The sequence below is a fragment of the Cynocephalus volans genome, chromosome 1 (assembly GCF_027409185.1).
Source record: "Cynocephalus volans isolate mCynVol1 chromosome 1, mCynVol1.pri, whole genome shotgun sequence".
Taxonomy (NCBI): domain Eukaryota; kingdom Metazoa; phylum Chordata; class Mammalia; order Dermoptera; family Cynocephalidae; genus Cynocephalus; species Cynocephalus volans.
The window spans coordinates 274,656,494-274,678,765 of record NC_084460.1 but is presented as its reverse complement, the minus strand read 5'-3'; the positions used below and the strand labels follow the sequence as shown (position 1 = coordinate 274,678,765).

Genomic DNA, 22,272 nt, shown 5'->3' with positions numbered 1-22,272 from the left:
GTTATTCTATTTTTAATTTTTGTCTATTTTGAAAATGAAAAGTTATGGAATGTTGTTAATGATATTGCCAAGCCAAAAGTTTAGAGAAAACAAGAACTCAGGAAGTAAGCAAAGCACAGCAATCTCCTTTTGTGTGAGGCCAAATTCAGACAAATTAAATTGAGATTTTGATAGCTCTGTGGGGAAGGAAGAGAGGAATCAAAGCCAAATCTATCAAAATAAAGCTGAAGTTTCAATAGATTGTGAGGTGAGAGGAAGATAAATCAAAGTTTCTGGCCTTATCCATGATAGGGAGATGAAATACTCCCCATATTTAGCTGGGACCATTCTCTTTCAGGGAGCTACACCATCACAGTAAAGGTAAATCAGAAATAAAACTGTTTCCTTTTCCCCACCCCTAGGGCACCATGAGGAGATTTATTTTGGGGCTGAGCAAAAGATAAAAGAAAAACTACCTTTGAGATGTTCTGACCATTGTGGGAACTTTTTCATGAATTTTCAGTCCACATTTGCATCAATAAGTGGTCCAAGGGATTCCTAGTTTTAAATGGTTCTGGGATGGTGAGGCAAATGTAGATTTTCTTTGAAGGGACGCACCTTCCTTTTTTAGCGCAGAGAAATCATCATGAATAATTTTTCAAGGGCAGTGATCAGCATGCAGTCAAATATAATCAAACATGTAAGGAGACAGAGCAGGAGGAGTAAGAATAAGGGGAAAACAACAGACAGCAAAAACAGATCATACAATTTTCAGATACTAGAATTATCAAACTCTGATTATTAAAAAATGGTGCTTGATCTAATTATAGAAATAAAAGACAGGTTTAAAATATCAGGCACGTTTGGAAAAAATTTAAATAAAACTTCTGAAAAAGACTGAAGTTAAAAGCTAAATAAATAGATTTTGAAGCAAAGTGGACACAATTGAAGAGAGATGTATGACACAGAGGATAGATTAGAAGAAAAGTTCCAAATGTAGCAAAAGAAACAAAACAATGGGAAATATGGAAGAATCATTTAAAAATGTGTAGAATATAGTGAGAAGGCCTAATATGACACTTAATTGTAGACCCGGAAGAAGAAATAGAGATTGGAGTGGAAGCAATATTTGAAGAGGTATTGGCTGAAAAATTACCTGAACTGAAGAAAAACAACGAATTGCAGAGGCCAAACAGATTTCTGATTAATACAAATAAAAATAAATATACCCCTAGGCATAGAGGAAATGTGAAAAAAAAACCAAAAACAAATGTTATATCTAAAAGCAACCAGAGTGGGGAAAGACATTATCTTAATTGGATTCATAGTTAGACGGACAGCTGACTTCTCAACAATAACAATAGGAGCCAGAGTAGAATGGAATGGTACCTTCAGTATGTTGGGAAAGAAATAATTGTTTACCTAGAAATTCTATATGTAGAGAAAACATCTTTGAAGTCTGACTGTGAAACACAAACATTTCCAGACAAATAGGAGAATAGACTAGTAGACTCTTAATTAATGATAACTATCAAGGATGTACTTCAGGCAGTGGAAAATGATGTTCTGGACAGAAAATTTGAGATCAAGAAGAGATGAAGAACAAACAAAATGGTAAATAATTATATGGGCATATGTAAACAGTAGTAAAATATATCTAGTGGGGTTAAAAAAACTCTGACAACGATAGCATGTGGGTCAGGAGGAAGGTAAATGGTTTTAAATTGTAATCAGGTATTTGAATTATTCAGGAGGCCAGTAAAAGTACTGATTTAACTTTTAATATTCCTAAGTATGATACAGGAGCTCCACATGAGAGAAGGGGCTTTTAGAGTACTGATAATTCTTGTATTCCTTGACCTGAGTGGGGGTTATGGGACAGTAGGGGAGTGACGGGAGGCATTGTTTCATATTTACAAGTTAAACATAAGATATTTTAAGTACTTATCTATATGTACCTTATATTTCACAATTTTAAAAGTTAAAAAAAAATAGAACAAACTATATACTTCAAAAAGGATAAATAGGAAATATAGTGGTCTTCATAGTTTTGAAAAAATATTTATTTAAATGGCATTATTATCCTAAACCTATGAGCAAAATTTGACTAGTCCCACAGGAATGTGATATTTAATTTGTTTGTAGGGAAACAAATAATTAAATCAAATTCAGTATATTACCTTAAAATTTGATGATAGGTACTGATCCAGTTATTGAGTGTATAATCCTTGCCCTTCTTTATCTGTCAAATCTGTCTTAATCTCGTATGTCTGTTCTATCTTTTCCAGTGAAAGTGTTTATACATACCTGTGGAAAGCAAAGAGGAATAGCTAAAGAAAAGGACTAATAGCGATAGTGTATTTGTGTTGTCCCTTATGACATGGAAAATACTCTTACATTTAGTTGTGAATTTTGAGGTACATACTCTACTCAGCTGAAATATGTAAATTAATACAAATATCAGACATAATAATAGCAGTACAATAATAGAAAGTTATGGAATGTTTGTAGATATAGGCGAAAGGTATATTTAAAAATAACAGGAAATTCGGTAATTTACTATGAAAATATACATTTGTTTTATATGATCTTAAAAATCATTATGCCTAAATATTTATCTTCTCTCTGTTCAAAAAAGTTTATAAAGTCTTAACCCCACTTGACAATCATTTAGTCTCCACTCTAATCCAGCTTCTACAATCATATTATCTTAAAAGGTACATGTCCGTTCTATTAAAATACAGAATGCCTCTCAGTAGATCATTGACCAAGAGTTCAAATGTAACAAGAATATAGTAAACCAGTTATTGGGAGACAATATATAGTTGGTTGGGAAGTAAATGAGATAACATATATAAAACTCTTATAAAACTCATATAAAACTCTTACAAACTTGGCACAAAAGAAATAGGCTAATAATGTTAGCCATTAATATTTTTATGTAAGAACAAAATGTATATTAAAAATTTAGATATAGTCTGTTATTCCTTTTATGTCCTGGATAGTGTAACAGTCATTGATTTAGAACTATTCTTACTCTTTTAAAAAAGTGCTTCAAAGTGGCTTCAAAGGATTTGAGGGCATAACTATGTATGTATCCCTTTGCATGTGCCTTTATAGACACCCAATGGACCAGCTATTACTGACGGCATTCATCATACAGGTACTAGTAGTCACTGAGGCACTATTTTTCCATCATTTCTCTTTTGGAACATAAAAAATTGCTTTTCTGCCTTTGGTCTACCTCATTTGTATGGGATCCTGTAATTAAATCAACACTCTAAAACTCAGCATAAACACACTGTTGAGTGTTATTCTCAAAATAACTCAAATAGACCATCTTAGGACATTTATTCTCTCCCCCCTCCCCAAGAAAGATTTTAACTTTTGCTTGTTCTTAACTAATTGTAGTGTTTTTATAATTTAGTTCTGGGATAATGTGGTTATAGGAGTATACAGTTTTATGTGTTCTGTTCATTTGAGACAGTGACTGGGCAAGTCAGCTAATCTCTTTATATCTCACTTCTTTATCTTTAAATTTGATGGGACATATTTTCTAAAGTAGTTTATAGTTCTAAAACTCTTTGATTAAATGTTTGTTTTTGAGAAATTCTATTTTTTCAAACAAACACACAATAAAAACCTAAAGGTTTTAATACAGCCTAAAGTACATATATTTTTGTAACATCACAGTTGTGCTGTTTATTGGACATAATAATTTTATGTTAGCTTAAATCAAGAGAATTTGTGAAGGAGGAAATTACTCATCATGTCTTAGTAACTTGAAAGCATACCCCAGAGGTTATTATGGAAAAAGATACTTGGGACAGTAAGGGGAATGAAAATTCCACTTAAGTGCCAAACACTTTTAATTAAACCATTTGGGAAGAATTATTTAAATAAAGCTCATTACACATTGCCTTTCTTGGATGATACTGAACTTAATTCAGTTTTTCTTTGATAACTCAGTATCAACACCATGACCATATTCTCGGGGGCTATTGGGATAAATGGCTGTGTATCTATAAAAGAATTTACTTAATAATGAACAAATACCGACTGAGTGACTTCAGTGTGCCAGGCATTAGATTGGGCACAGGGTATATAGGATGTTGAACAAAAAGCATGTGGTCTCTATCCTTGTGGTATAGAGTCTAGTTGTGGAAAAATGACATCACCAAAGTAATCACACAAATAAATATATAATTTAAAACCCTGATCAAGTGCTATGAAGAAAACTTTCATTGTTAGGAACATAATTTTGGATTAGATCTCAGTTCAATCCCAACTTGTCCAATCGGTAGCACTGTGATCTGGCAGAAATCTCTAAATCATAGAATGAGAACAGTCTACTTCCTGGGTTGTTAATTTTTTTACTGGTTTATTATCTGTCTTCCTGGACTTGAATGTAAGCTTCATGAGAGTAGGGATTTTTTGGTCTGTCTTTTTAAACTATTTTCCTTAGCACCTGGATGTCACCAGAGTGACATAATGGGCATGAATAAATGTTTGTAAAATGAATGAAGTGTCTTTCCCGATTTCTTTCAGGTAATTGGCATTTGTAAAAAATATTTTGTACTTATTTGTTTTTTCTCCCCTATAGTTAAATGGATATTCTAGTTGTTGTTCTCATGGCTGCCTCCTGCAGTTCTGCTTCCCCTCATCTCATTTGGCTCTGGACTAGGAAATCAGATAACCAAAGTTATCTCTACTGGAATAAGAGATATTTATAGTAGGAGAGAAGGCTTCTCTTAAAATTAACAGGAGTGAACTTTTATGCGTGCACTTTCTGATATCTCTTTTGGTTATTTAAAGTCCTTTTGTGATTTTAGCTGTATTCTGTGTAGTTGAGATTGCCAGATTAGTAACCTCATAAGTGAAATGTTGCAGTTCTTCTAATAAAGCGTACTATAAATAAAAGCTAGAATAGAAGCATACATTATATCATAATTTTTATATATAATTATGGGCACCTTTTCTGTATATTAATTTTTGTGGACCTTATAGAACTTATGATTTGTTATGAAAATGACCTTAAATACTGGCTAAAAGTTATAATATCCTTAGGATCTGTTCTTACAATATGTTTAAAGTAAACTCACCTGGTTAATTACTTTTTCAGGGCACCTGTTTGCACACTTGTTATTCATTGATTCCTAACCCCCACCTCTTATTTAATGGCAGTATCTCCTAGAAGAGTCAGAGTTGTTTTTTTCTTAGCTTATAGTAATCTTAGCAGCAGGGTCTAAGATGAGTCACCAGGAACTGAGCAACTAAGAAGATTGAGTCTTCAAGCAAATGAAGCTTTACATTTTATCATCATAGAGATAGTTATTGGTTTTTAGATCTCATATTCTAACATGAAGCTAAAATGTTGTAAACGAATCCTTATTTATCTCATGGAGTATTATCTCTGAGAAAGTGAATTTTTACTTGAAATAATGTCTGGATTTTTGTTGTTGTTTGTTTTTGCTTTAAGGAGTCCCAGAATATGATGTGAAATTAAATTCCCATGACTCATTGCTATGCTATTTATTTCCACAAATGGTAATTATCTCACTATGAAATGCAACCATTCTTTCTAGTTGGGTATCATAATTGAAAAACTGCAGTTAAACTGGCAAACTTCTTACATATAAAGTAATTCTTTTACCCTCCTAATATTTTCAATAGTCACTTCTCAATTATGAGAAAACATTGTTTGTTAGCAGCATATTCCAGACCAATGTTTTCAACATAATTTTGGATTCCTGTGAATGACATTAATTATCATATTAGCCAGATGTATGACATCAATAGGGAAATAAAACTTCCCCTGCTGTGTTTTTAGAGTAGTGCCGGTAGGAATTCTTTCCTTTTGTAAAAAGCTTACTTTTCCCTTCAGTAAGTCTAAACATAAGTCTAAAACTTAATGTTATATAGAGAAATGTTTTAATAATCGTGGTACAATCACTGGGTGAAATATCATGTAACTACTAAAAAATTATGTGTATAGAAAGTATATAATCAAATGGGAATAATTTTGGAATGTTAAATGGAAAAGTCAGGATACCAAAATTATAGTACAGTATGATATAACAGAAAAAAAGATTTGAAGGATATAAATCAAAATTTTAATGCAAACTATATTTCTCTTTTGAAGACAGGAGTTTGAAAAATATTTTAACTTTCATTTTTTTCAACGTTTTTTGTATTTCCAAATTTTCCTTACGATTAAAATTAGTAATTTTCAGGGAATGTCTCAGATCAGACAGAAATGTTTGACAAATTTTACGTCTCAATTCTCAGACAGAAAAATATGACTAGCATATTGGCTTCCTCATCTCTTTGCCTTTATGCTTTTTTAAAAGTCCCACTTGAAGTTAAGAGCCAGAGATGAGAATGACATATAACACAGTAATAATCAGTCTCTTTTCTCCTTCTACTCTTTATTGTGGAAAACTTTAGACGTATAGAAAGCACAGTAAAGTGAACCCACATATTTCCAGCTGTAACAGTTCTCAAGATTTTGCTAACTCATTTCAGGTATTCCTCTTCCTGATACATTTTTTTTTTCCTAGGAACTTTTTTAAAGCAAATTCTAGTGATTGTTATGTTAACTGTAAATAGTTCTGAATATTTCTTTGATAAACCGTTTTTGACATACCTACCACTTTATTATCACATTTAATATTATTAACTATAATTTGTTACTATCATGCAATTCTCTGTCCATATTCAAAGTTCTGCAGTTGTTCCAAAATTATCTTTATATGATTAATTTGTTAGAACCAGGATCCAGACAGAATACATAAATTACATTTGGTTTTTATGTCTTCTAAGTTTCTTTCATTCTCAATAGCCTTTTTAAATGTATTAGAAGTCCTAATACAAAAAAAAAAAGGGACTATAAGCTCTAGGTGACAGTTCTGTTTGTTATGAAAATAGTACCAGTTCATTGTAGGAAAATCTGGAAAATACTAAAATGTTCTTATATTGCTCAGAGTATATTTTCTTCCTATCATCTTTATACATTGTTTTCATAGTTGAGATCTATTGGAAGTAGTTTAATATCTTTTTTCAGTTAATATTACATCTGAGTCTTCATATACATAAAATATTTCTTTTTCCATTTTAATGGCTACATTAAGGTGTACCTTAATTTTTTAGAATAGGCATACCTTAAAATTTTTTAGTGACCACATCTTATTTAGAATGTCATTTCACAGTGTACTGCAAAACATTTTCTTATTACAACACATTTTCTTATTGCTAGAGTTGAAGAGACTTGTATTTCTGAGTAAGGGGTGTAGTTTTCTTATTTAATACCTAGAATGGGGGAAATGGTTGAGACATTTTTTCCCTATACCAGATAATGCCAGGATCTTGATCTATTGGTCATTTGAGAAAGATATTTACTTTTGCCAGTTGGGGGACAAGTAATGCCCCTAGTGGGCCATTTTTAGTATGTTTTAGTTCTGTTTCATATTGGTTTCTTCAGAATTGGTTACTGCCATCCTAAATGCCATTTGGTTATCTGAGTATGTGATGCATTCATATCTCCAAACACTATCCAGGGAAAAGGAGGTAGTAAATTTATCTGTTGGCAGGACTTTTGGCAGCATGGAAATTTTGGAAAAGGTTGCTGCCTACCTTAGCTGCTATAAGTTAATTCGTCAAAGAACTTTCAACTGGTGTAAAGTAACTGTGTGGCTTAAAATAACAGGTATTTATTCTCTCACAGTTCTGGAGGCTAGAAGTTCAAAGTTAAGGTGTTGGGCAGTACCATGCTCCCTGTGAAGGTTCTAGGAAGAATTCTCCTTTGCCTCTTCCTAGCTGCTTGTGGTTCCTGCAGTCGCTGACTTTCCTTGTAGGATATGAACATGTCGCTTCAAATTCTCCCTCTATCTTCACATTATATTCTTCTCTGTGTGTTTCTTTTCTTATAAGGACACCACTGTTTAGATTTAGGGCCCACCCTCATTCAGTATGTTTTCATCTTAACTAATTACATCTGCACAGACTCTCCAAATAAGATCACATGCTGAGATTCTGGGCAGACGTGAACTCTGGGGAGACACTATCTAATCCAGTGCAGCGGGTGTGGATTTTGTGTATATGTGTGTGTAACTGGGAGAATATTATAACCTTTTTGAGAATGCACATTCTAATTCTCTCTCTAGTGTTTCTTTAAGTGTGTTTAATATGAAAATGGTGTGAATGTGGGGAAAATGTCGATAACCACTGGCCTAAAACAATACTTTTAAATTATGTGTCGAATTCTTGTTGAATACTTATTCTCTACTGTTCCATAAATTTAATTTCCTTGGCTGCACAGTGTCTTTTAAGGCAAAGGTGACATGGTGGGTAATCTGAAGAGGCCATGATTTGTTCATTATAGCAAATGCTGATATTGGCCTATCTTTCCATATAATCTAGCTCTTCAGTTAGTTATTATCTTGGTACATAAGTTAATCTTCTGTTATGACCTTCTTACCTTGAATAATTTCTGGCTTTTGAGAATATCTTAGGGATATGCATCCTTCAGACTATGATGCTAAAGATCTTTGGCTCTTGTTTTTCTGTGAATGACAATGAGCCCTGAATATAGTTTAATACACATCGTAGGCCCCAAAATTCTAAGAGCATTTTTATCAGATATGATAAATAGCAGCATTTTCCAAAGTAGTCATCCACCATATTGCAGTGTCTTTGATTGGATTGGAAATGCATACTACAAATTATCAGCATTATAGTAGGGTAATGGAAATGGAATATGTAACTTTCTTATTCAATGATTGGGTTATTTATTTCCTCCAGCCAGTCAAACTAAGAAAATAACTACAAATTGCCTAATTAATGGTCTTGCCTTCCCCTTTTCATCTGTCTTTTCCTTCATTCTTTTGAGATTTCTTCCCTTGGAATTTACTTTAGCAAAGGAAGCAAGCTTGCCCACTAGATAGGTATGTGGTATGTTCATCTAAAATGGATTTCTTTTCCTTTATTTAAAATAAATAAATAAATAAAAGGACCGGCCCATGACTCACTTGGGAGAGCATGGTGCTGACAACACCAAGTCAAAGGTTAAGATCCTCTTACCAGTCATCTTTAAAAAAAAAAATTAGCTACCATAATAAAAAGTATACATAAGTGCAAGAACTTGTATTTATGCTTCATGAAAAATTTTGCCAGATTTCAATTTAGTAAGTACATAAATATAAAGAGGGAGATTTAGGAGAGAATACAAAATACTATGAAAAAGACTTTATGGATTATCGGTTACTTCATGCTAAGATAAAAAAGTAACCTCATGAAGTCTTTGCTATGCTTTTATTTTTCTACCATTCTAAATTTAGGCTTACAACTTTCTCATTTAGTAAAAGTATTTGAGTAGAGCATTATAAAGTTTTTTCCCAGTCCTTCTATTAGCACAACTTGGCTTAGGAAAAAGGTTATTAAATACTTAATAATTTGTCATGAAAAACTTTAGGCTATCTTTCATTGGGTTTATTTAAAATATAGATTGAAATTAGACTTTTTCTCCACACTCATCCACCATTATCAGCACCACCAAGATGACACCCGAAAGTTAGTTAATATATGTTCCCATATACCCATATCCTTATATTGTTTTATTCGTTAATTTTAAGTACATGATATCTGTAGAAAATTGATCTTGGTAGTGATTCATAATAAAATATCAAGTAAAGGATTAATTGACTCACTTCTGGGCCTTTAGTTTCTGTAGTAATCATCAGAATATAGGAATACATTATTTAAAAAATTCACTTGAAGTTTTTCATTTATTTTCTGTAAAGGCAAATTGAATGTCTATTCTCATCATCCACAAATATCTTAACTGCTAAGATTTCAAGGCTTGTAACAGAAAATCAGTAATTTCAGGGCGTCATTAAATAACCATTAGAGAAATTAAACAGTGTTAATAAAATGTGAACTCATGACTTCTGATTATTTTCTAGTATAAAGCTCTCGGGCATTCTGCTTTTTTTAAAGATTAGAAGGAATTTTTTAGACTTGATTCTCCTATCTTGCTCTTTTTACAAATCAAAATGTCTTATAACTCTCATCTGCTTGTTATTTTTGTAAATTTATGATCAAGTCATGCTGTTTCTAAGCAGTCAGCTCATGGCCTGATGCACACAGAAAGCCAAACTCTGTGACACTAGATTTTGTGAGAAGAAAGACTATTATTGTGTGGCTGCCAGCAAGGAGACAGGAGTTTATGCTCAATTCTGTCTCCCTGATCTGGAGTTAGGTCAAACTTTTGTGGGTTAGGGGAACAGGCTGATATGTGGAAGTGCTAGTGGGGCAGGTTTTGAATGGTGGGCTTCAGCACCACAACTGTCTAGACAATGGACTCCTTGCTTCTTGCTTCTGAAAGAGCTCCAGCATTTCAAGTTCTGGTCATATCATGGCCTCCTTGATTCCATGGGGAGAAATGTTGGTTCTGAGTGTTATTTGGAGGTCAGAGCTACTTCTGTTGTTAATGCCCTGGCTGCATGACTTGCAAATATTGGCTTGACTCATCTGCAAGAAAGCTTAAGCCATGGTTAAACAATGGTCATATGGTTTCAATACATCATTATACCCTACTATCAAAAACTAACTTTTGTAAACCAAAGAGTTAGGGATTTAGAATAGAATTCAGGGCAGCTTTAATATATATCTTATCTTTTTAAAAGCTTTTTCATTGCCTTGTAGCCTTGTGTTTAGGGTTTCTTCCAAAATTTACTCATTCACCAAACAATTTAGGTGTAGTTTGTGTTGTGCGTGTGCTGTACTAAGCACAGAGTTACATTGATAAGCCTGACAACAGATATGTGTGTATTTCTCCATTCACTCAACAAATAATTATGGAGCATCTGCTATGTGCAAGGCTCAATGTCAGGAACCACTGATACAGTCTCTGCACTACTGACAGTCTAGAGAGAAAGACAGACATTAATTAGGTAATAACACAAGTAAATGTAAAGTTATCACCATGAAGAATGCTATGAAGGAAAGGTGAACAGCGCTCGCCTTTCAGACCTCATAAGGGGATTTGACTTACTCAGTCCTTGGAGAGAGGCTATGCAGGAGCTCAAGGAAGATTTCCCTGGGGAGCTGACTTTGGAACTGAGAGCCAAATGATTATTGGAAATTATGTAGGTGAAGGAGGTTGTGTGAAGATTCTAGGAAGCAGAAATAACATATACATAGATCTTGTATCGTAGGGAGTGTGAGTTATTTGAAATGAAAGGAGGCAGTGTGGTTGGAACACAAAGAGCAAGGGGAGCGTGATACAAGATGAGGTAAGAGGGTTATGGCAGGGACCAGACCAATCAGGGCCTTTCAAAAGATTAAGGATTTAAGTCTTTGAAGAGCAATGGGAAGTCTTTAAAAAATTCTATGAAGAGTGGGGGAGGAAGGGGAGGTTATGATAGGATTAGATTGGTTTTTCAAAAAGATTTTGTAGAAAGGACTGGAGGGAAAGAGTGTGAATGAGAGGATAACAGTCACAAGGCTATTGGAGTAATCCTGGCACAAACTAGCTTGGGTTAAGGAGGTAGCAGTGGAAATGGAGAGAAGTGTAAGCCTGAAGCCACTCTTCCATTATTTATTTTCAAACCAAGTTATGTTTTATGTGCCTCTAACATAAAGGATACTAGGCTATCCTTTGGGGGATCTTTATGCTTCTCTAGCTTCCAGAGAGAAATCTTAAAAAAAAAAAAAAAGTAATTTATTTAGTGAGTTCTAACCTACTTGTAAGCTTGCTATTTTAAAAGTCCTATGATAATTACACATTAATAATGTTTTTTTGTTTTATTTTTTGATAACTATTTTGATAATTATTATTCAACAATATTTGATGGTGGCCTATTGCATCTTCAGTTTCTGGGGTTTCATAAGTATACCTTGAACTCAGTGGGAACACTAAACCTTATTGCTTATTGAAATGTCCTTTCCCTGCTGGGCCTTCTCTCTTACTATTATGACTTTTAAAAGAATGTCATGCGGTGATGGTACCTTATATTGATTTATCAATGATATCTTTGCCTTAAGTTCTGGTTTTAGTTAATATTTAATTACCTGGATATTCTATTATCTTCTTCTGAGGAAAAAGCCTTAGGTTACAGTCACATGAGCAGACTTGTGTTGTCTTCAGAACCTCCTCAGGATTTTCCTCTTGTTTTGCTTTTCAATGAGGTTCATTGGTTGACCTGTCATTAGTATAAAACACTGCAAAATAAGTGAATTTATCAGTAATTTGCAATAACTATTTACAACAATCTTCATCCATCATTTATGAAAATGGTTTATGTGCCAAATTAGCTTTGGTGACAATAATGTAGTTTGCACATTGATTAGTATGAAATAAACAGATTTCACATCTTTCAATTTCAGCAAATTCCTCCACTTATTTGAGAAGGATAAATTTTGATACTTTGCAAGAATGCTTATTAGAAAGTGTTAGGTTCTAAGGATGAATTGCCTCCAGGTGGGAACATACTTAAAGAAAAAGAATAAAACTAAACTCTTCCCTCTGATTATATATCAACCACTCTAGGAACTTTAGAATATACATAACATTTAGTGACACAAGTGACAAGCTTTCCATTTATCTTTAAACCAGCCTCTGAGCCTCTTAGCCAGTTAAGAAGCTGTGTCCTTTCATTCAGTAGGGTATAAGATGGCTCCCTTCCTTTGGGGCTAAGCCTCCTAGTTGGGAGGGGAGTAAGAAACTAAGGTCTCATTAACAACTAGAGTTGTAAATAGAAGAGTTAGTTAAATATGTCTCAGGTTCCCAGAGTAAAAGCTTTTAGTTTCCCTTAGACATTACCAGAGTTATGTCTCTTTTAAGGAGCCAGTGTAAGCTTCTGCCTAAGGGTGTTTCTGAGTTGCTGGAAGAAGAAAGAAACACTTTTTGTGCTGGATCTACTTCTGTCTTTCTGGATCCTAGCTCTCCTGCCTTGATCACCTCTACTACCAGCTTCCTACTGAAACCTGTCCTCTTACTGATCTTGACTCATTTCTATGCTAGCCACCGAGCCTGCCCAGTGCCTACCATCGTATTGGCTATCCTGTGCACCTTCTGCTCACCCTTGACATGATAGCCCAGCTCCATGGCTGGTTTCTCAAGAGCAGACTGTGACTTAGCACTGATACACTCAATGTTTTTCATGGACTATACATATTATATGTATTGCTATCACAGAAAATAACATCATGGACAATACATATTATATGTATTGCTATCAAAGAAAATAAGTATAAGATTGGCCCTGTTAATTTGAGAGTATTATTATGGCCTAAACCTTCCTTAGCTAACTACATGACAGAAGATCTTAGAAAGTTTTATTAACTGAAACTTAAAGCATTCTTCCTAGTGCTCTCTGAAGATTTAAGTTAATATTTTTAAAGTGAAATAGTTGTCATCAGCTTTTTTCCCTATACTGGTCTGGCCAATAATACATACTCAATTATATATCTGATGAATGTATGATAGTCACCAAATTCGGTATTTAATTATTCTCTTTGGTTTCACCAATATAAGCCATTCAGACACCTTTATTTCTGGTTTTTCATTACTGTGTAAAGCATTCCTGAACTATTTGCTTTATCTACTGGCTAACAGAATATTTTATAGCAGCCTTAAATATGATTCAAAACTAATAATGCTGCCATAGAAAAAAACATATCTTGTGTTTACCAATAAACACCAATTACACTTGAACCAAATAGCATATTTAGAATTTATATGTTGATTAGCAGTATCACATACAGCAGATTCACTTTGTCAACTGAAATTAAGGCTATTGAGGCAGAAATAATTTTGTAAAGTTTTATGGGGAACCAAATGTGAGGATTGACTCAGGAAATACATCGGACGAAGTCAAAGAAATGCTCTACAAATTAACAAAGATTTTATAGACAGAAAGGGCTGAAGAAAGCAGAAACTAAGAACAAAAAGCAGATTGGTTATTTCAAAGTTACTTTCTTTTTTAGGTGGGGACAGAGAGACAGAACAATAGGAAAGTAACTAATTAGTTAATATCAGGTAACTTCAGGCTCTCTCTTTTGTGTAAGGATTAAAGCAGAGGAAACATTATCATAATACTTATTGAAGATTTAAACTGGGCTGTTCCAGAAATTGGCTGTTATCTCTCTCTCCTGATTTTTCTGAAGGTCAGATTATAATTTAAGTGATGTGGAACTTAGCAAAGGTGACTCCATTTTAATTTTTAGTCTGGTTTTTTTTGGTTTTTAGTGCAGGAACTTAGTCAGAAACTATGGCCTCCTATAATTTTTATTAAACAACATGTTAACATTAGAATGCAAAATTGACAAGCTTTTGTCTACGTAATTGAAATTGGTACCTTGCAGTACCTGAAAAGCTTAATTATTTTAAGTAATATTATATACACATAATTATATTTAGTATATATAATACACTAGTATAAATGAAGTTAAATTTATGTGGCAATGTGGATTCTCCTGATGTTCTAAAATATTTAAAATATTTAAATGTTTTAAAATTAATATAAGCAGTAATTATAGAATTGTTATGCTTGTTTTTATTTTAGCTTGTGTGATTCGTTTCATTATTTTGTAATTGTAGCTTCTGTATCATCAGAAGTTTGAAAAATATCCTAAGATATAGTAGTGTTGCAGATCTATTTCAAAATTCACTGAAATGGTATATAGTATTTATTTTAGAGCTACTTAGGGCCGACCCTGTGGCGCACTCGGGAGAGTGCGGCGCTGGGAGTGCGCGGGTTCGGATCATATATAGGGATGACCGGTGTGCTCACTGGCTGAGTGCGGTGCAGCCAGTCACACACACACACACAAAAAGAGCAACTTAAATGAAGCAGTGATAAGAAGTTATCCCTTTTTAAGCCTACAATCCTATGTAATTTTGCCCATATGTAAAAAAGAATTTTATGTAAATAGTTAAACACCATATAATATATATAAGTTATTGATTCACAGTGAACATTGACATTATACTAGTGAACTCATGAGTATTTTTTAACTTATGGGATATTTGTTTTTTGAAAGAAAATAGAAGTAGAAAATATTTTCACAACTTGAATATGTAATTACCTATTAATATCAATTTTTTCACTACAATATTGGCTAAAATTAATATTCTTCTGTCATAATAGACCAAGGCAATTTACATTTAGTTTTCTTTGTCTTTTTTTGTTTGTTTGTTTGTTTTGTTTTATTTCCCCTTCCACTCCCCAATTACTTTATGACATTTCAGTGCTTCAGAGAATTTAGATGAGCTCTCTTCCTCCAGTAGTTGGTTACTTAACCAGAAGCACAATAAGAAAAGGAGAAAAGACAGGACGAGATTGAAATCTCCATCCTTGACTGTCACGAATACAGCAGCCCGAACAAGGCCACTTCAGAGTTTCCACAAACGAAAACTCTACAGACTGAGCCCTACTTTTTATTGGACTCCTCAGGTAAGGCTACCTTTGGGAAAACAGGAACAAAGATTTCACCATTGGTGTATTTCATATACGAGAGGAACTTAAAAAGATAATTTATAAATGATATAATAGATGATGACAATATATAAGAGGGATTTAGTAATTTTTTAAACATAGCAGTATACTCTGAAACTTGTCACATCCCCAGTTTTTTTAAATCCACTATTATGCTTAAACTAATTTGAAGGAAAGTTAAATGTCAAGGTGATTTTTAGAATGTACTGATAAGAGTAATAAGGAGAAAGCAAATATACTACGTTTGTCTTATGAATATTTGCTCAGGTAAAGAAAATCTTTACAGTTGTCAATTATTTTGGAGGAAGTGACATGGCTCTCCTTTTTAGGTTTGGTATTTGTTAATCCTTCTTCTAGAACATAAGCAATGCAATTTTAGATATTCATGCTTATACTTCATACAAATGAAATACACTTCATTAAAAGCATGCATTTTGGAAAACATTTTTCATTTGTAAATAAAATGATGGATATACTTCCATTGCCCTTCCAAACATGCTGTGATAAAGGGCAAAAATAAGTCATCTTTAGTTCTTACTGTATGATATGCTTTTTTCCCCTATTCTTTTAGATTTCTTAATAATATATCAAAGGAAAGAAATTTTCCTTAATGCTATTATTTAATATTGACTGTTTCTGATTATTATTACATTAACTATTTAAATATATTTATATAAAAATCAAGATGTTTTGTTTCATTAGGAACCAATTTTAAGTTTTGTTTTATCAGGATCCAATTTATAAATAGGAATGTAGATTCTGACAAATTAGATTTTATTAAAAGACTGATTTTTACCAGTTAATAGTTCAGAAATTATTAATATGATTCCTCAACTTGAAAATATTCTTTGGAAAATTGTTTTATTCCATAATTAAAAAGTTTTATCTAAATCAACCCAATGAGAAAATGATTTTTATTTAAATATTTTATATATGAAATCATATTTTATTTAATAATGTTTATCTAAAGTTTTTATAAGCAATAGATAAATAATATTTTGAAGTATGATTTTGTGATTTCATAGTCAATAGTAGAATTGTCTGTCTAAAATATTTTACATATGAATATTCCATAGTATTCTGACTAAAGAAATCTGCTTGAATAATTTAGGTGGTTTGTTAGATGTTACTAAAATTATATAATGTATGCCTTAATAATGTAAAGATTGGCCTGGAAAGGTGCGAGCAACTTTAAAATTTTCAGCAAACGAAGAAACAAGTTGTGAGGTTATCATTACTAGTGGACTTCATAGTTTACCATATTCTAGTCACTATGCTAAGCATTTTCAGTACATTATTTTATTTAATCATCAAACATTTAACTATGAGATATTACTAATCCCATCTTCAGGTGTAGAAATTGAGGTTTAGAGAGATTAAGTAACTTGCCCAAGATTAAGTAAATGGTCCCAAGGTCACACGGCTAGTAAGCAGTAAGTCTGATTCCAAAGCCCATGTTCTTACCATTACATTGATAACAACAAAAACAAACTAAATCTTTTATGTGCCTGAAATCAATAAAGACAGCATATTTGGGGAGTTATAGGGTTAGAAGTGTTAAGAAATACATCAAAAAGATGGGCTTTGAAAGATAAGCAAAGTTTTGAAAGGGTATGGGGAGAGAAATAATTTTAAGTGAATAATTGGAACAGATGAAGAAAAGTGATGGAGTATAGCAAATGACCCACCCTCCAACTTTTTTTTTTTTTTGGCAGCTGGCCATTATGGGGATCCAGACCCATGACTTTGGTGTTACAAGGCTGTGCTCTAACCAGCTGAACTAACCAGCCAACCCTCCAATTCCCTACTTATTCCCCAGATTCCCAGGCTAATAATTACCCACCTTTCTAAACTTAATTTAAATATCATGTCTTTCAGGAGCCTTTCTTACCACCTGCAATATAAGATATATATTGTTATAGCAATATATTTTAATTTCAGTATGTGGGAATTTATCATACCATTCTATAATAATTCATTTATTTTTTTGACTTCTCTTTAAATTGTGAGTTTTTAGAGGACAGAGACTGTACCTTTGTTTCTGGTACAGGGCTTTAAACAGTACATGTTTAATAGTATGTGCTCAATAAATAATTGTTTAATGTGTTAAAGAATTAATGTCGTGTGGAACATAGGAAGATGTTTAAAAGGCAGTGGAGAATAGGAACTCATGTAAATGTGTGTGTACACACACGTGTTTCCTAGATTTGCCTGCTGCAAGGGTCTAGAACAGTGATGTAATTACTCAGATGTTCTATATATATCTATGCTGTCCAATATGGTAGTTACTAGACACATGTAGCCAGTGAGCACATGAAATGTGGCTCACGCAATTGAAGAATTGAATTTTTAATTTATTTTTTACTAATTTTAATTTAAGTAGCCACATGTGGATAATGGTTACCAAATTGGACAGCACAGGACTAGACTCAAACTTACCCTAATAGTAATGAGTATACCTGGCACTCATATTTTGTTTTTGTTCCCCGCTAAAAGGAACCAGGGATCTTTGAAGGAATGGCATATCTCCAGGGTTGGGGCAGAAAGAGTATAATATTAGTCTGGAATATCTTAATGTTACCAGAAAACAAGGGTGTGTTCAAAAAGGATGCAGGCATGTTGAATGAACACAGGGGCTAGCTTGAAGAGGCTCCTACTGGCCAAATCTGGGACTATTTAAGCATCAAAATAAGGACAGTATTAAACCACTGAAAAAAAAAAAAAGGAAGTTATAAATCCATACTGCTGATAGGTAGAGAAAAGGGAGGACTTTTTCACATAGTAGGATGCTGGTTAATAAATGTGACATAAGCAGTAAAATTAGAGGATTTATTTTGCAATCATAAAGATTCATTGGACAAGAATGACCAATGGGTGATAATTCAGGATTGAGGAGGAAATTGATGAGGAGCAGGATATTTTCATGGTCTTTAAGTGTTGCTTTGTGTTGCTTTGCCCCCCACGGATTTGTCACCCCACGTCCTCTGGGTGACAGAGACGCAAAGGATTACTCAAAGCTCATCTCTTCTGAACAGTGAGAGGCCCCAAAGTGGTTAATCTCCCACTGGAACCCTCAAGCGAGAGGGATCCCTTCCTTGGGAAATTAATGCCAAATTGGGATTCTCTTCCTGCATTTATTTTCCAGACCAGGAAGTTATAGGAAGAGAACAAAGGTGGGATTATAGTTTAACAGTATAGGCCAGTAACTCTCAGTGATACAAGCTAGATGACATTCCCATAGAAAATTAAGTCATCTTATCAACACAAGCTTGATCTTAGCAAACATTCCATTTTATAGCAATTTCTCAGTATCTTTACATAACAATCAGTAACTAGTCTGTCTTGGAGCCAGCAACCTGCTGTGCCACAATTCTTATCTTGCAACAGAGACTTATAGCCTGAGGAAAATTTCCTGTCCTTGCAAGGTCAATATTTGAAATTGCAAGGCTTTGGAAAACCAGGCCCTGTGAAGTACATATGCTTTATAGTATATTCCACATTTAAGTATCTCCCCCCATTTGCCAGGAAGTACATAGTAACTATATAATAGAGAAACAGACAATACTTTGCCTGAATGATCAAAATTAATGTAACCTATGAGAAGGATATAGTATCACTATGTAGTATTCTGGACAGGAATGCATAACCTGAATTTAATAATGAGAAAATATCAACAGAGCCAAAATCAGAAATATGCTATTAAAAAACAACAACTTGGAGAGATGTCATCAAGATTGTGGAATAGATGGTCCCCAGCATCACTCTCCCGCACAGTCGTCCAATTTACAGCTATTAAAAAGCAAGGACTGCCAACCTGGGACTGCTGGAGCTCAGGAGAAGAGGAGGAGAGACCCCTGGAATTTGTGAAGGTAGGAGAAGCTGCAGTGAGAGGAAGAAACCACTCGGACTGTTTAAAGCCCCAGCCACTTCAGGGCCAGCCCCGTGAGAGGCATGAAAAGCTTACCACATGGAGCAGCAGCTAGCAAAAGCCTCAGCTGAGCCCTTTGTGTGAAGTTGCCTGGAGTGTGCAGGGGAGAAGAGGGCCCGGAGCACACCATACCAGCCCCCAGGCCAGCAAAACCACTGAAGGGTTCCCATCCCATGGACTCACATAGGAATGAGGGCTGCAGGTGACTGAAGAAAGGAACCATCCAGAGGATGGTAAGTGATTATGAGGGAGCCTAGCCAGGCCACCCATGGGAAGTGTTTGTAGTGTGGGAAGCCAGCCTGGCCTGCTGAGAGAACATTGATGTGCGGAGTGGGCAGCTGCTCTGCCTTTTGATGGGCAGAGGCCCACTCAGTAGAGAGTGGTCAGGGCAATAGAACTGCAGGGGGTGAAGTTTGCTGGAAAAACTTAGTCCTGGGCTAGAATTTCCACACTGTTCAGGTGTATCTGCCCTTACAAGACCTGGAAGTGATTAAAAGGCCAACAATTAAAATCTGATCTGCACAAAAGGCCTTCCCCAGAGAATCAGTGGCAATTTAGCACAACCACAGAGCTCAAGTGCTGGGCCCCACAGGAAGTTGCCCCAATTTTTGGAATTAACCAAAACTACACACCAGAGACACAGCTCTGATATTATCCAATAAAGGTCTAACAGCACCAAAGAACACCTATAAAACCTAGAAGAGGTAGCAGTTTCCTCAGATGCCCAGGCATCATTGTAAAGACACAAAGATCAAGAAAGAACAGAGAAATATGACACCAACAAAAAAAAAACATATGAAGCAACAGTAATGGACCCAGAGAAACAGCAGATTTATGAAATGTCTGACAGATAATTCAGAATAACCCTCTTAAGGATGTTCATGGAGTCACAAAAACATACAGAAAGAAAATTAAATGATATCTGCAAAGCATTCCAGGAGCAGAATAAGAAACTTGACAAAGGAATTGAATCAATTAAGAAAAAATAGAAATTCTAGAAATAAAGAATATATTATCTGCACTGATAAACATGACAGAAGGCTCCAACATCAGACTTAATCAAACAGAGGAAAGAATCAGCTTGAAGATAGAACATATGAAATTAACAAATAGGAGCAATAAGAAAAAATGAAACAGAAATACAGCAAATATGGGACCCCGTCAAGTGAAATAACTTCCGTATAATTGACATACCCAAAGGAGAGCATAAAGGAAGAGATGAAGAAAGCATATTCAAGAAAATAAAGGCTGAAAAATTCTCAACTATAGAGAAAGATGACAGCATCCAGGTACAGGAAGCTTAGAAGTCACCAATCAAATTCACTCCTAGGAGGAACACCCCAAGGCACATCATAATCAAATGATCAAAAACCAAAGAAAGAAAGAACACTGAGCAGCAAGAGAAAAGAAACATAATATCCAGTGGAGGCCCAATATATTACTCAGAGGACTTCTCTGTAGAAACCCTACAGGCCAGAAAAGAATGAGTTGATATATTCAGGGTGCTGAAGGAAAAAGAATGTCAGCCAAGAATTTTTTATCCAGCAAAACCAAACTTCAGATATGGAGGAGAAATAAAGTCTTTCCCAGACAGACAAAGCTAAGGGAATTCATCACCACTAGTCCTGCATTACATGAAATGCTAAAAGGAGTTCTTCAATCTCAAAGAAGATGACTCTAAAGAACAGCAAGAAATCATATGAAGGTATATAATTCATTAGTAAAGTAAGTTTACAGACAACCTCAGAATACTCCAGTTTCATAAGGGTGGTGAGTAAGCTGCTTACATCCTTAGTATGAAGACTAAAGGACAAACCTAACAGGACACTAACATATACAACAACTGTATAAGAGATCGCCAGTATTAAAAGATGTAACTTGAACAACAAATTGTCAAAAAGTGTGGGGGAGGGGTACAGGGAATGATACCAAAATGTCATTGGCTTTAGAATTTTTTTTCTTTTTTCTTAGATATCAAACTTAAGTTATTAGTCTAAAATAATCTGTTAGAACTATAGCATGTTTTTTAAAGCCTCATGGTAACCATAACACAAAAAGTTTTAAGAGATGTGCTAAAAGTAAATAGCAAGAAATCAAAATATACTGCTAGAGAAGACCACTCAATCACAAAGGAAGACAGTAAGATTGGAAAAAAGGTACCAGGATCAACAAAACCACCAGGAAAAAAGCAAGAAAATGGCAGTAACAAGTCCCTGTATAACAATAATAATTCTAAATATAAATAGATTAAATGCCCCAATTAAAAGAAACAAAGTGGCTTGATGGATTATAGAACAACAACCGATAATATGCTGCCTACAAGAAACTCACTTCACCTGTAAAAGACAGACACCATCTGAAAGTGAAGGTATGGAAAAAGATATTTCATGCAAATGGAAACCAAAAATGAGCAGGAGTAGCTGTACTTACATCAGATAAAATAGACTGTAAGCCAAGGAAAGTAAAAAAAAAAAAATAAGAAAGGTCATCATATAATGATAAAGGTATCAATTCAACAGTGGATATAACAATTCTGAATGTATATGCACCCAGCTCTGGAGCACCAAGTTATATAAAGCAGTTACTACTAGAACTAACAGGAAAAGTAGACTCCAACATAATAATAGTTGAGGACTTTAACACCCTACTTTCAGCAAAGGACAGATCATCCAGACAGAAAATTAACCAGGAAACATCAGAATTAATCTCCACTCTAGGCCAGCTTGATCTAATGGACATTTATAGAACATTTCATCCAACAGCTGCAGAATAAACATTCTCATCAGCACATGGAACAGCTGTTATGGGAAACAGTATGGAGGTTCCTCAGAGGACTAAAAATAGCTATCCCACTACTGGGCATATACC

The 22,272-nt window shown here is 34.2% G+C and overlaps 1 protein-coding gene across 1 annotated transcript in view; it reads left to right on the top strand.

The window, feature by feature from the left end:
- Positions 1–22,272, top strand: part of KANSL1L (KAT8 regulatory NSL complex subunit 1 like) — a 124,730-nt gene that overhangs the window by 66,559 nt on the left and 35,899 nt on the right. The window contains 1 exon segment of the mRNA XM_063092705.1: positions 15,230–15,434. Within this exon segment, the coding sequence (XP_062948775.1) occupies positions 15,230–15,434 (205 nt within the window).